A 14,389-nucleotide genomic window follows, 5' to 3' on the forward strand; every position below is an offset into this window, starting at 1 on the left:
GCGGTGTGTGTGTGTGTCTGTGTGAGGGGGGGGGTGTGTGTGTGTCTGTGTGAGGGGGGGTGTGTGTGTCTGTGTGAGGGGGGGGGTGTGTGTCTGTGTGGGGAAGGGGGGGTGTGTGTCTGTGGGGGGGGGGGTGTGTGTGTCTGTGTGAGGGGGGGGGGTGTGTGTCTGTGTGAGGGGGGGGGTGTGTGTCTGTGTGAGGGGGGGGGGTGTGTCTCGGCTGCAGTGACCCTCACACGGAGTGATGTTGTTTACTCTGAGGCAGAGTCAGGATCAGTCCCGGCTTTAGGTCACGGAGAGTCCACTCCACATCAATGCTGTCAGACTGGCCCATGATGGGCAGATGGGCCTCCTGCGCGGTCGCCTTGAAAGGATTCCTTGAAGCCTGTGTGTGTGTGTGTGTGTGACAGGTTCTGGTTTGTGTTTGATGCTCACATTGAGCCGTGAATCCGGGGAGGGTGGTGCCTCGCTCTGACCGATCACTGTTTGCTGTTTGATTTTGAAGAGCTTTGATGAAGAAGGTCACGGCTTTGGAGCATAAAGTGCACAGACGGGCCCTGAGCAAGGAGAGTTTCATCAGCTACATCCAGGTGTGTGAGTGTCACAGTGACTGAGCATATCACTGACTGGCACAGTCCCCGTCCTCACCCTCACCCCCCTCACCCTCACCCCCCCCCTCCCCTCACCCCCCCCACCCTCACCCCCCCCCTCCCTCACCCCCCCCTCCCTCACCCCCCCCCTCCCTCACCCCCCCTCCCTCACCCCCCCCACCCTCACCCCCCCCCCACCCCCTCACCCCCCCCCCACCCTCACCCCCCCCTCACCACCCCCTCACCCCCCTCCCCCTCACCCCCCTCCCCTCACACCCCTCCCTCACCCCCTCACCCTCACCCCTCACGCCCCTATCCTCACCCCTCACACCCCTACCCTCACACCCCTACCCTCACTCCTCACACCCCTACCCTCACTCCTCACGCCCCTACCCTCACCCCTCACGCCCCTACCCTCTTCCCCTCCATATGAGTGAGTTCTCACTGATATGCTGTTTTGTGTTTCAGTATGAAATTAACTTTCTGGAATTGATCAGGAGACGGCGAGTGGTGAGTGAGGAGCAAGTTTCTGTGAAAAGCTGAGTTCATGTTTGAGTGTCACTTTCTAAACCTGTCACTGCCTTCCCCTCACAGCGAGCTGGCTACTACTTTAAGAAAGATGAAATCGAATACGCTATTATTAATCGCATTCATGCGTTGTTCAGGCGAGCGCTCTCAAAGTGGAAGGTAAGGCTGGGATTTCGGGGGAGGGAGGGTGTCCTGGAGAGCCCTGGGGCTGGGCTTAGGTGGGCAGCTTTGTGGGGGTGGGGATTTCAAGAGCAGCACATCTCGTGGCTATGCGGTGGTGACAGCTGTGGGACTGGAAGATTATTCTGCACATTGACAGTCGATGTTAACTTTCTGTTTCAAAGGCGGATGTCCAGTTGTGGCTCTCACACATCGCATTTTGCAAGAAATGGGTAAGAATTTCCTTGTGTTACTAACTGTGTATTTCTGCTGATTATTAATCTCACTCACTCAGTAATTGCTTTCCTCAACCCCGTTGTGTCTTATGTTACAGACTGAATTTCTACAGATGTTTGTTGAGCCCTCATAGCTGTAATGTTCTGGCTATTGTTTCTTTCTTAGAATGTCAAGTTGAAGCTGAGCAAAGTGTTCTCGGAGATGTTGGCCATTCATCCAGACAAACCAGGTAACCAGCTGACGGTTGTGTTTCTGCCCCTCATTGGTGAGAGTTTATTTGGTGTGGAGGTCAGCCTGAGGAGCTGTGCCTGCAGTGATGTTCGGTGCGACTTTGTCAGCTTCATTTTTTCCGTTCATTCTGTTGCAGCTTTGTGGATAATGGCAGCAAAGTGGGAGATGGAGGATCAGTTATCGTCAGAAAGTGCCAGACATTTATTCCTGCGAGCTTTGCGTTTCCACCCAGAATCTCAGAAGCTGTATCAGGAGGTAAGGCTGCTCCCTCAGTGGGTTTCCTTCCTTGATGTTGAAACTGACGGAGAATGAGCTGGAAACTGCAGGGCAAAGATTCCCCAATTCAACTGATTCTTGGGTCCAGTTTAATAGAAAGCATGGACTGTATTTCTGTACTTAATAAGAGTTCCTATTTCATTAAAGTAATTAGTTTCTAACTGCAGGCTGAGTCCAAAACAGCCATCATGTAATCCTGCAATGATCTTTAATTCTGTTATGAGCAGCCCCTTACTTGCAGACACATAGATAAGAAAATCATTAATGGACAGTTGGAAAACAAGGAGAGCAGTTCTGTAGTGACTGTAACAAGGTCAGCCAGATGGGTCTTAGAATCTGAGTTCCCTGATTGGGGCTGTTAACGTGGTCCAATCAGAGAGCCCTGGCCAACAGATATAATCAGGAGGGTCAGAGGTTCTGCTCACTCTGAGAGCTGCTTCTGAGGAGCCTGGGTCAGTGTCAGGGCCTCTCCCTGTGTAAATAAAGGGCGACTCACTGACAGGATACCTATTCTGGAGTTACTTCAAGTTCTTTAATCTTTGTTCACAATGACCATCAAATTACTTATTTTTGTTTTCCAAAGCAGTTCTTTCTCATTTCAGTTCACAGTTAATAAACATAAAAACAAAACGTGGTGACCTTTGACCTTGTCGTTGGCAGTATTACCGGATGGAGCTGATGCACGCCGAGAAGATGCGGAAGGAGAAACAGCTGCTGGAAACGGCAAAGCTGCAGCTGGTAAAGAATTGGACCCCGGGAGCTGGAGGCGTGGTTAGGACGGGGAATGAGGGGGTGGGCTGGGGGCTGGCTGGCTGTGGGCGTGGTTAGCACGGGGAACGAGGGGGTGGGCTGGGGGCTGGCTGTGGGCGTGGTTAGGACGGGGAACGAGGGGGTGGGCTGGGGCTGGCTGGCTGTGGGCGTGGTTAGGACAGGGAACGAGGGGGTGGGCTGGGAGCTGGCTGTGGGCGTGGTTAGGACGGGGAACGAGGGGGTGGGCTGGGAGCTGGCTGTGGGCGTGGTTAGGACGGGGAACGAGGGGGTGGGCTGGGGGCTGCAACACTTCAACAAGCACGAGGGTTCGAACTGTATGTCAGGACAGGTGGGTGGATTGGTCCTGGGGGAGTAGGCTGGTTTTATTGGGTGGGGTCAAGTGATGAGGGTGATATTGATGGAGTGCATGGTGCACATGCTAACAGGAAGGTGGCTGGGATGTGAATCTCTGCAGTTGGCAGTATGACTCCAGTCACTGAGACTGCTGCTGTGCCAATTGTGTGCCATTGCTGGAATAGACCTGTCACATGTTTTCTGTCCCCAGACCGAGGCAGAGTATCCCGAGGAGATTGTCTGTGGGCACTTGGCTCGTATTGTTTATAAGAATGCCATCGAGAAGATCCCCGGTGAGTGAGTGATCCCAATGGGGTCATGGTCACAATAGGGAGCGTGGGTCCGCACTTACACCCACAATGTGAGCAGGGGTCTGCGCTCACTCCCCCGGTGGGGAACGCGGGTGTGTGCTCCCGCTCCCGGTGGGGAACGCGGATCTGTGATACAGAACGTGGAGATCTCTGCACTCTTACTATCTTTCTTTTTCGCTCCGATGTTCTCGCACTCGCACTCACACTCTGTCCTTCTCTCTGTGTCTTGTGTTTATCTCAGGGGATGCAGAGTTCCACCTCTCATTTTGGAAAATTGCCGAGATGTTTGATTTCACGCAGGACATTCAGAAAGAGATCGTGGAGGAGTGAGTATGGGGGAGAGTAGGGTAGTGCAGGAGTGAGTGTGTGGGGGAGCGGGCGGGAGTGATTGTGTGGGGGGGTGAGTGTGTGGGGACGCGCGGGAGAGTGTGGGGGGTGGAGCTGGATCTGAATGGCTGGTGTGATGTGCTCAGTTGGGTCACCTTGTCTCTCCAGCCTCCAGACTCTGCACGCTGACCAGCCAGTGTGCTGGGACTTTGTGGCCAGGCAGAAGTTAGACACAGAAGTGCCGTCGGTGCCAGCCTGCTCCAAACAGACAAAAGCTTTGAATATTGTCCAAAGAGAGGAGCAGTGCTGGGCTGTGTACGAGGAAGCCGTTGTCTCTGTGCCTACAGGTCTGTATATATTCCACTGAGGCTTGGATTTCAGGGAGAGTGGGTGAGGAGATAAGACCATAAGTTGTAGAAGCAAAACTAGTCCATTCAGCCCATCGGTTTGTAATTCATTCGTGCCTGAAATGTTTCTCAACCTCATTCTCCTGTATTCTCCCAATAACCCTTGATTCCTTTACTAATCACAAACTAAATCTATCTCTGTCTTAAATACTCAGTGATGTGACCCCCATAGTCCTTTGTGGCAATGAATCATGATCCCTCTGGCTGAAGAGATTCCTCCTCATCTCTGTTCATCTCCCTTCATCCTGAGGCTGTACCCTCGGTCCTAGTCTCTCCCACGTCACTCTGTCTAGGCCCCTCAGTATTTAGCAAGTTGCAATTAAATTCCCATTGCGTACAGTTCCAGAGTCCTCAACTGTTCCTCGTGGCAAATCCTTCATCCCTGGGATCATTATTATAAACCTTCTCTGGATCACCTCCAACATCAGCACATCCTTCCTTTGTTGTGGTTCTGTTTGCCGAGCTGGGAGTTTTTCTTGCAAACGTTTCGTCCCCTGTCTAGGTGACATCCTCAGTGCTTGGGAGCCTCCTGTGAAGCCCTTCTGTGCTGATTCCTCCGGCATTTATACTGGTTTGAATCTGCCGCTTCCGGTTGTCAGTTGCTGACCGCTGCAGTGGCCGGTATATAGGGTCTAGGTCGATGTGTCTGTTGACTGAATTCGTGGATGAGTGCCATGCTTTTAGGAATTCCCTGGCTGTTCTCTATTTGGCCTGTCCTATAATAGTGGTGTTGTCCCAATCGAATTCATGTTGTTTGTCATCTGAGTGTATGGCTACTAAGGATAGCTGGTCGTGTCGTTTCGTGGCTAGTTGGTGTTCATGGATGCGGGTTATTAGCTGTCTTCCTGTTTGTCCTATGTAGTGTTTTGTGCAGTCCTTGCATGGGATTTTGTAAACCATGTTGGTTTTGCTCATGTTGGGTATCGGGTCCTTTGTCCTGGTGAGCTGTTGTCTGAGCATGGCTGTTGGTTTGTGTGCTGTTATGAGTCCTAGTGGTCGCAGCAGTCTGGCTGTCAGTTCAGAAATGCTCCTGATGTATGGGAGTGTGGCCAGTCCTTTGGGTTGTGGCATGTCCTCATTTCGTTGTCTTTCCCTGCGGCATCTGTTGATGAAATTGCACGGGTATCCGTTTTTGTTGAATACCTTGTATAGGCAGATGGCAGATTCAAACCAGTATAAATGCCGGAGGAATCAGCACAGAAGCGCTTCACAGGAGGCTCCCAAGCACTGAGGGTGTCACCTAGACAGGGGACGAAACGTTTGCAACCAAAAATCCCAGCTCGGCGAACAGAACCACAACAACGAGCACCCGAGCTACAAATCTTCTCACAAACTTTGAACATCCTTCCTTTGTTACAGGGCCCAAAACTGCTCTCAATATTCCCAATGCTGTCTGACCAGAGCCTTATACAGCCTCAGCAGTACATCCCTGCTCTTGTATTCTAGCCTTCCCAAAGTAAATGCTAACATTGTGTTTGCCTTCTAAATGCCAACTGAACCTGCACGTTAACCTGAAGAGAATCTTGAACCAGGACTCCCATCTGCCAATTCTTTGCTCAGTCTCCTATCCTGTTCTAGTCCTTCGGCAGCCTCCCGCTTCCTCAACACCTACCTGTCCCTCCACCTATCTTTGTGTCATTTGCAAACTTAGCAACACTGTCCTCAGTTCCTTTATCTAGATTGTTAATGTATAATATAAATATTTGTGATCCCAACACTGACCCCCGTGTAACTCTACTGGTCACTGGCTGCCATCCTGAAAATGACCCCTTTAACCCCACTCCCTGCCCTCGGAGAATCAGCCAATCCTCTGTCCATACCAGTACCTTGCCTCTAACACCATGAGCTCTTATTCAGCAGCTTCTTGTTTGTCAAAGGCCTCCTGGAAATCCAAATAGATCCCATCCTCTGGCTCTCCTTTGTCTAATTTTCTAGTTACCTCCTGAAAAAGATTCTAACAGATTGGGTGGGAGGGAGGCAAGGGGGGTGAGAAGGGAGATGTATGAAGTAATGACAGCTTGAAAGGGGTTGGGATGGGGTGTGAGGGGTAGGGACGGGGTGTGAGGGGTCGGGGTCGGGCTGGGGTGTGAGGGGTAGGGACGGGGGTGTGAGGGGTTGGGATGGGGTGTGAGGGGTAGGGACGGGGTGTGAGGGGTTGGGATGGGGTGTGAGGGGTAGGGACGGGGTGTGAGGGGTTGGGATGGGGCTGGGGTGTGAGGGGTAGGGACGGGGTGTGAGGGGTTGGGATGGGGTGTGAGGGGTAGGGACGGGGTGTGAGGGGTCGGGGTCGGGCTGGGGTGTGAGGGGTAGGGACGGGGTGTGAGGGGTAGGGACGGGGTGTGAGGGGTAGGGACGGGGTGTGAGGGGTCGGGGTCGGGCTGGGGTGTGAGGGGTAGGGACGGGGTGTGAGGGGTAGGGCCGGGGTGTGAGGGGTCGGGGTCGGGCTGGGGTGTGAGGGGAGTTGGATCTTTGGAGCAGCAGTTTCTGCAGCTTAAATCCCTCACTGCTCCCGTGAGCGGGGAATGCTGGGGCTTAAAGTTGGGGCCCAGTTACTTAGTCACGGCCTGCCTCTGGCCTTTCTGAGCTGCTGTTTTCTGATTACAGAAGCCATGTGGAAATGTTATATCAGTTTCTGCCTGGAAAGGTTTAAACGGAAAACTAACAATGAATTTCTTCGTAATAAGGTGAGTTGGAGAGGCTGATATCCCAATCTCTATGATTATTGTTCTGTATCCTGATCTCTGGCTGTGTAAACTCCTTCACTCGCTGTGTTTCAGAGGCTGGACAAGGTGCTCAATGTTTTTGAGAAGGCGCAGGAATCCTCGCTGTTACCCCAGGCTCTCTATAAGCAGTGGGTAAGATTCATAACGTTCTCCTCCCTCATAGAGGCCTTCACAGTGATCATATTAAACTTAGACAAGTTGTTTTCATTTCTGAGGGTGATCAGGATGAGAGATCTTTAATCTTAAATAAGCTAACAATAAACCCCGTAGGGAATTCTAGAAAAGCCTCTTCCCTGGTGCAGTGTGATGGAGAGGAGAGGGAGAGGTGGAGATGAATCAGTCTGAGGAATACGAGACCGAGGGGCTGAAAACAGGCTTTTCAGAGCACAGGGAAGTGTGCAGTGGGGTTCCACAGCAGGCAGCACCAGGATCACTGCTTTTGTTACATTTACAGGACAGCTATCAGGTAGAAGGAGTCTGAAATACAAAACATGATAACGTAGCAAGTAGGGTGGAGGACAGCAGCACACATCAGCATACAGTCAGGCTGGGGAAACAGTGAGGAAGGCAGCAGATACAATTTTAATTTATAGATGGCAAGTGATGGGGCGGCGTATTATCATTGGATTCTTTAATCCAGGCACCCTGGGAGTGTTCTGGGAATCCGGGTTAATCCAGGAGCCGAGGGAACGTTCTGGGAATCCGGGTTAATCCAGGAGCCGAGGGAGCGTTCTGGGGAGCCGGGTTAATCCAGGAGCTGAGGGAACGTTCTGGGGAGCCGGGTTAATCCAGACACACAGGGAACGTTCTGGAGAACCGGGTTAGTCCTTGTTACAGTCCTTGTTACATATTTTGTACCTTAGTCTCGAGGGCCTGTGTCAGTTGTTGGAGGTCAGAGATATAAAGTCGTTAGAAAGGAAGAAGGGAAAGATTGTGATTCTCTCAGGTTTAGCTGGGCCAGTGGCCCTGGTGTAGCCGGTTCCTGTGGTTTCCCTGGACTGCACACGTCTTCCTTTTGTGGTTCATTTGATTTCCTCATCGATTGATTTGAGTAGGCAGAGAGCTGCTGTCTGTAATTGCTTAAATCCTGCTTTAATTGTTTATAATGTGTTGTAGCTTCAATTATTAGTGGACCTTGGGGATGCGGAGAAAGCAATTGGATTGGTCAAGTCTGCAAGCGCTAATTTTGCCGGTTCAGTGCAGCTGTGGCAGGGCAGCCTGGAGATTCTGATCGAGCTGCAGAGTCCAGATGTCAGCGCCATCTTCCAGCAGGCTGTCCAGAAGGTCCCTGTCAAGGTGAGGTACAGCCTGAGCACATGGTGCTTTGTAGCTACATCCCATGTAGTATTGCAGTGTGAATAGGAGTGCGGTATCCAGTGTGAGGAAGGCCTTGAACAGACCTGTTTTCAGAACCTTTCCCTTGTGAATGGCACTGTACCAGGGAGAGCTGGAAGAGTGTTTCCAAAGTGTCAGCCTCTCAGGAAAGCAACTTACAACAAGAGCTGGACGGAGGAGTCAATCAGAGCACAGGAGCTGTTATTGTAAAAGATTTTCATTTGAGTTTGCTCACTTCAGCTAAGGCCATACATAGAACATAGAAACATAGAAAAATACAGCGCAGTACAGGCCATTCGGCCCATGATGTTGCGCTGACCGAAGCCCACCTAACCTACACTAGCCCACTATCCTCCATATGCCTATCCAATGCCCGTTTAAATGTCCATAAAGAGGGAGAGTCCACCACTGCTACTGGCAGGGCATTCCATGAACTCACGACTCAAAGAGAGAACGTTCTGGAAGGTGCATTGTGAGATATTCCCTGAGAGCGCGTTAGGGCTCTCCCTGTACCGTGTTTTGGGAGCAGCATTCACTGTTCTCCCATTCAAGCTGCTGCCAGCCAGTGGCTGAGTATTAAAATCAGACCTGTCTTTCTCCATCCCACCCCTGCTCCAGAATCCGCTCTGGGCTGTCATGAGCATCCACAAGGTACGTGCTGATAAGGCCATTCACTCCATTGATGTGCACCTAACCCCCACATTTCCGATTCAAACTCTTTCTGGAATGATTGCAAGGTTTAATCTCTCTGCTCATTGCGCCCACTCACATGTTGATTGTCTGTATTTGCACATGGGATCGGATTCCCTGTTCCTTTTTCAAATGCATTTTCTCCAAATGTCTTTCTCATTGCTCCAACTCTAAGCCCATGTCCTAGCAGCATCCCGTTCTGTGTACCTGTGTCAAACACTGGGACAGCTCATTTAGACCACAGGCATCTCCCTCTTCAGGAATTTATCTGCTACGGTTTAACTCCTTTTTTTCTATCCCTCTTTGAGTCGAATTAATCATGATGAACCTTTATCAGCTGCTGTCTGGTGACTTTGGAATCCACTGAACACTCTCTCCATGTTACCTGTACTTAGCATGTTTTGAGGAGATTTGTAGCCCAGGTTTAGGTTCAGGATGGAGGTTTGCTCACTGAGCTGGAAGGTTCCTTTTCAGATGTTTCGTCACTGTACAAGTAACATCATCAGTGAGCCTCTGGATGAAGGTTCTTCTGGAGACTCACTGAAGATCATACCTTGTATGATGACGAAATGCCTGAAAATGAACCTTCCAGCTCAGTGAGCAGACCTCCATCCATTACCTGTGCTTCACTGCTTCCTCATATCTCCATTTCCCAGGGCGGTTTTATTTGTGCCTGACCTTTTTTTAATACAATGCCATCTGCTTCCTGTCTTCTCTCTGCTCTGTCATTGTGCTTTGACCTAAGTGAAGCCTGTTTGCATCTTTCCCGTTCTGTTTCTGCTGCTTCACTCGAATGTTTGCGCGTTTCACACTGTCTTTGCTGACTGTCTCCCTCCTCTCTTCCAGGATGCTTTGCCACTCTGGCTTCTCTGTTTGGATTGGAGTGAAAGTAGAAATAGTGCTCATGAGACTGAGTCACTGTATCAGGTAAGTCTCAGCCCGAGCTAATCTCTGCGCAGGCTGCTATGAAGGTCAAAGACTGACTGCTTTTTCTCTGTTAATAGCGTGCACTGCAGACACAGGTCACAGCTGCCTCTGTCGCTGTGAAAGAGAGATACCTGGACTGGGCCCTTAAGACCGGAGGCTACAAGAGAGCACGGAAAGTCTTCACTCGGTGCGTAGGCATTCACTGTGTTTCCTTAATGTGTAGAGCCACCCGAGGGGAGAAAGCCTGGATCTCTATTAGCAGCAGCTACTGAGCTTTAACACCCTGATGTGGAAACACAATTCCGAGCTAAGTAACCAGCCAGGTCCCACTGGTCAGTGTTTAGGAATTGAAGAAATGACTGTAGTGAGATGGAGAGTACACCATGGCGGGGGGTGCAGCCAGGTCAGGTACACCATGGCGGGGGGGGCAGCCAGGTCAGGTACACCATGGCGGGGGGGGCAGCCAGGTCAGGTACACCATGGCGGGGGGGGCAGCCAGGTCAGGTACACCATGGCGGGGGGGGCAGCCATGTCAGGTACACCATGGCGGGGGGTGCAGCCAGGTCAGGTACACCATGGCGGGGGGTGCAGCCAGGTCAGGTGCACCATGGCGGGGGGGGCAGCCATGTCAGGTGCACCATGGCGGGGGGGGGCAGCCATGTCCGGTACACCATGGCGGGGGGGGCAGCCATATCCGGTATCCTTGATCCCTTTACCTGATGACAATCCAGTTTGAAAACTCCAATTGACCCCAAACCTCATTACTGTTGAGGGCTGGGAGCTGCAGTGAGGTGAGAAAGTGATTCCAACCTAGCCCAGAGCGACCAGGCTGTTTAATGATATCGCGGTTTCACCACCATCCGGTGGCTCATCGTGCATTACAGTTGGTGAAATACAGTGAAATGTCATGTATTGAACTAATATGTGCACAGAACAATCCCGCAAATAGCAATGTAGTAATAATCAGCAGCTGTAGACCATTCGGCCCTTCAGTGTGATCAGGGCTGACCATTCGATTCTGCAGCAGGGCGGTGATGGACTGTGCAGTGGGAGTGAACCGAGAGCCCTGTGACTCAGGAGAGAGAGTGCTTTCAGCTGGGCTACACTGACACTGCCACCCGAGAACGTAGCTCGCACTCTCTCGACCCTGTCACTTCATTCCTCACCTTAAATCTCAGTTAGATCCTACCGTTTAACTTTCTGAGCTGTCAGGAATACAAGCCATGCCTTTATACCCGTCCTCTTCAATTAAACTGGTTAGTTCCAGGAGAATTCTAGTGACTGTACACCTTTCCCCAGAAAGGCCCATATAAGGAACACAGGATCCAATGGGAATCTGGATTTGAGTCTGGATGTTGGGTTAAGAGCTGGATCAAAGGGCCTTTCCCAGTTCCTGTTCCTCGGATTCTGAAGCAGTCGCCGAATCTGGACATTCGGCAAGTAACATTCGCCCCACACAAACACCAGGCAATGACCAGCTCCAATCAAAGGCAACCTACTCATTGTCCCTTGACATTCAATGGTGTTACCATCACCGAATCCCCCTCTGTCAACATCCTGGGGGTTACCATTGACCAGAAACTCAACTGGACTCACCACCTAAACAGCAGATATAAGAGCAGGTCAGAGGCTGGGAATGCTGCGGTGAGTAACTCCCCTCCTGACTCCCTAAAGCCTGTCCATCTCCAAGGCACAAGTCAGGGGTGTGAGGGAATACTCCCCACTTGCCTCCAACAACACTCCAGAAGCCTGACACCATCCAGGACAAAGCAGCTGCTTGATTGGCACATCCACAACACCCCCTCCCTCCAGCGCTGACGCTCAGTAGCAGCAGGGCGTACTATCTACAAGGTACACTGCAGATATTCACCCAGGCTCCTTAGACAGCTCCTTCCAAACCCACAACCAATTCCATCAGGAAGGACAAGGGCAGCAGGTCCATGGGAGCACCGTCCCCTGAAAGTTCCCCTCCCAAGTAAAAAATATCTCACATCGGGTCTGAACAAAGCACAAGTTTAGAAAATATTTTGTGAATGGGTTCTCAGAACGGGATATTTTAACAGCATGGAAAGGCTAACCAACAGCCTCTGTGGGGAATGGAGAAGGGGAGGGGGGGATTACTGGGAAGTGGATTGGAAATGACTGTATAAGCTGACCAAACTGGGCCAGCAGCCCCGATGACTGGGGAGACGTGGTTTGAAGCTGCTGGACGTTCTGATGACCCACCGAGAAGTTTGGAACGAGCTGTCACCATCTCTTTTCTGTTTTGTTTCAGTCTTTGTGAAAACAGACCCTTTTCTTTAGAGTTTTTCAAGAAAATGATTGCAATTGAAAAGCAGCAGCAGGTAAGTCTGAGAGTCTGTGGGAGCTGGGGTAAGGGAGGGCTGGTGGGAGTGAGTGTGCCAATACCTGCAGGAACTGAATCAGTGCCTGGGTGCACTGTCTGCAGCGAGGACTGTATTGTGAGCAGTTTGGGGGCTGCGGTGTTTAAAGACTGAGGGTTGACTGGAGAATCCAGGATGAGATGATTGTTTGCCCATTCCTTGGGTGATGTCCAGTCTCCGTTTGTAATGTTGGTGTGTCTTTTCCCCATCAGGAATACAGTCGAATGGAGCGTATCAGGGAATATTATGAGCAGGCACTAAGGGAGTTTGGATCCACAAATGCTGGTAGGAATCCGTATGGTGGTTTGTCAGAAGCTAACATTGTAGCGTTAGTAACATAAGAGCAAAAAACAAGACTCTCAATGTAAAGGACGGGCAGCATAAGACTAGACAGAGTAAAGCTTGCTCTCTACTGTCCCCATCTCTCACTCCCAGGACAGGGACAGCACAGGGTTAGATACAGAGTAAAGCTCCCTCTACGTTGTCCCCTCCATCAACCACTCCCAGGACAGGGACAGCACAGGGTTAGATACAGAGTAAAGCTACCTCTACACTGTTCCCCCATCAAACACTCCCAGGATGGGGAAGGCACAGGCTGAAACATTGAAATGAACAGTGGATGTAGCAGAGATTGTGGATTGCTGAGAGTGGTTGTAGTATCTAATTCCGAATCCTTTCTTAAGGATGAGGCTTTGCGAGGGCCTGCTAGGCCCATTTGAGAGGGCAGTTCCCAAGCAACCACATTGCGGTTACCTGTCTGGAGTAACATTAAGCCAGACCTGAAAAGGACAGCAGATTTCCTTCCCTGATTCGAGGGATTTCCACCCACCAATTGTTTTGGTGGAGTTCTGATTTCATCAGCTCCTGTAGTGATTCAAACCTATGGAGCGAGAATATTAATGCCTCCTAATTACTAGTGCAGTGTCATACCAATACACCATTGCCTCGGTGTCAAGCTGACGCTTGTGTGTGTGCTGCCTTGTTTCTGGTAACTCTCCACTGGGGGTTGTGGGTAATTTGTAGTCACAGAGATGTCAGCTCCTCCATTTCGGTGTGACCCTGTTTCCTGCAGATCTGTGGCTGGAGTATATCAAGGAGGAGCAGGAGCACCCACAGGGTAAGCCTGAGCTGACGGGTCAGATCCACTGGAGAGCCATGAAGGTGTTGGCTGGAATCGAGGTGGAGAGGTTCGTGTCTCAGTACACCCTGCTACAGACCGGGCACTTGTAACTTCACCAACATCTCATTCTGAACAAAACCTTCAGCTTGTCAACGTTTGAACATTCCCAGTCATTCCTGGAATCTGTCGCCATGTGGAGGATTCTCACACTGATGTAAAATTTACCTTGTTTGGATCTCAGGATCTCTCCTGTGTCTCAGGCAGACCCTGCTGGTGTGCCTGGGGTAACACTAGGACACACTCAGTCTGAACCTGGCCTGTAATGTGTTAGTGATGGATCTAATCTCAATGTGAATGAGAATAAACCAGGAAGCTTTACGCTGGAGCCGGAATGCTGAGCTCTGGAAAACCGAACTTTATTTGACTGATGAGTGTTCATGGGTTGTTCCCAAATTTCTGCTGGAGCTGATCTGCACAGACTGGGGGAAGGGAGGGGAGGCTGGGGGGGTCACGGGGAAGTGTTGAGAGGCTCAAGGGGCATGGGGTGTGGAGGGGTAGAGGAGTGGGAGGGGTGGGGCTTTAGTGTTGAAGGGTAAGGGTGTTGAGGGGCAGGGTAGGGTGTTGGAGGGGTGGGGGTTTAGTGTTGAAGGATAAGGGTGTTGAGGGGCAGGGTAGGGTGTTGGAGGGGTGGGGTTGCAGAGGGGTGGGGGTTTAGTGTTGGAGGGGTGGGGTTGCAGAGGGGTGGGGGTTTAGTGTTGGAGGGGTGGGGTTGCAGAGGGGTGGGGTTTAGTGTTGGAGGGGTGGGGTTTAGTGTTGGAGGGGTGGGGTTTAGTGTTGGGGGGTGGGGTTTAGTGTTGGGGGGCAGGGGTTTAGTGTTGGGGGGCAGGGGTTTAGTGTTGGGGGGCAGGGGTTTAGTGTTGGGGGGCGGGGTACTGGGCGAGGCCATGATGATCCTGTCAGCCCCATGTATTATATCCAGTCCTTTAGTGAAATTATATAATGTTCTGGCCTGGGTTTGCTCCAGTGGCTGTGAATTCCAC

At 51.3% G+C, this 14,389-nt stretch overlaps 1 protein-coding gene across 1 annotated transcript; it reads left to right on the forward strand.

The window, feature by feature from the left end:
* The first annotated feature begins 481 nt into the window (after positions 1 to 481).
* On the forward strand, positions 482 to 13,763 carry utp6 (UTP6 small subunit processome component). Its single transcript, XM_060844415.1, has 18 exons — positions 482 to 590; positions 1,059 to 1,100; positions 1,185 to 1,277; positions 1,463 to 1,510; positions 1,680 to 1,743; positions 1,882 to 2,000; positions 2,682 to 2,759; positions 3,337 to 3,418; positions 3,678 to 3,762; positions 3,932 to 4,110; positions 6,775 to 6,854; positions 6,948 to 7,025; positions 8,010 to 8,189; positions 9,765 to 9,845; positions 9,923 to 10,032; positions 12,121 to 12,190; positions 12,442 to 12,514; positions 13,302 to 13,763. The coding sequence occupies exons 1-18, from the start codon at positions 513 to 515 to the stop codon at positions 13,457 to 13,459; spliced, it is 1,698 nt and encodes a 565-aa protein (XP_060700398.1). The 5' UTR covers positions 482 to 512; the 3' UTR covers positions 13,460 to 13,763.
* The last annotated feature ends 626 nt before the right edge of the window (positions 13,764 to 14,389 follow it).

The sequence above is a fragment of the Hemiscyllium ocellatum genome, chromosome 25 (genome assembly GCF_020745735.1).
Source record: "Hemiscyllium ocellatum isolate sHemOce1 chromosome 25, sHemOce1.pat.X.cur, whole genome shotgun sequence".
Lineage (NCBI taxonomy): Eukaryota > Metazoa > Chordata > Chondrichthyes > Orectolobiformes > Hemiscylliidae > Hemiscyllium > Hemiscyllium ocellatum.

What these genes read in the sequence shown, in the direction of transcription:
- utp6 (XM_060844415.1), top strand. Translation starts at nt 513, where the DNA reads ATGAAGAAGGTCACGGCTTTGGAGCATAAAGTGCACAGACGGGCCCTG. An exon ending in GAGCGCTCTCAAAGTGGAAG is followed by an intron (nt 1,278 to 1,462) that starts GTAAGGCTGGGA and finishes TCTGTTTCAAAG; the next exon opens with GCGGATGTCCAGTTGTGGCT. An exon ending in ATGAATTTCTTCGTAATAAG is followed by an intron (nt 6,855 to 6,947) that starts GTGAGTTGGAGA and finishes GCTGTGTTTCAG; the next exon opens with AGGCTGGACAAGGTGCTCAA.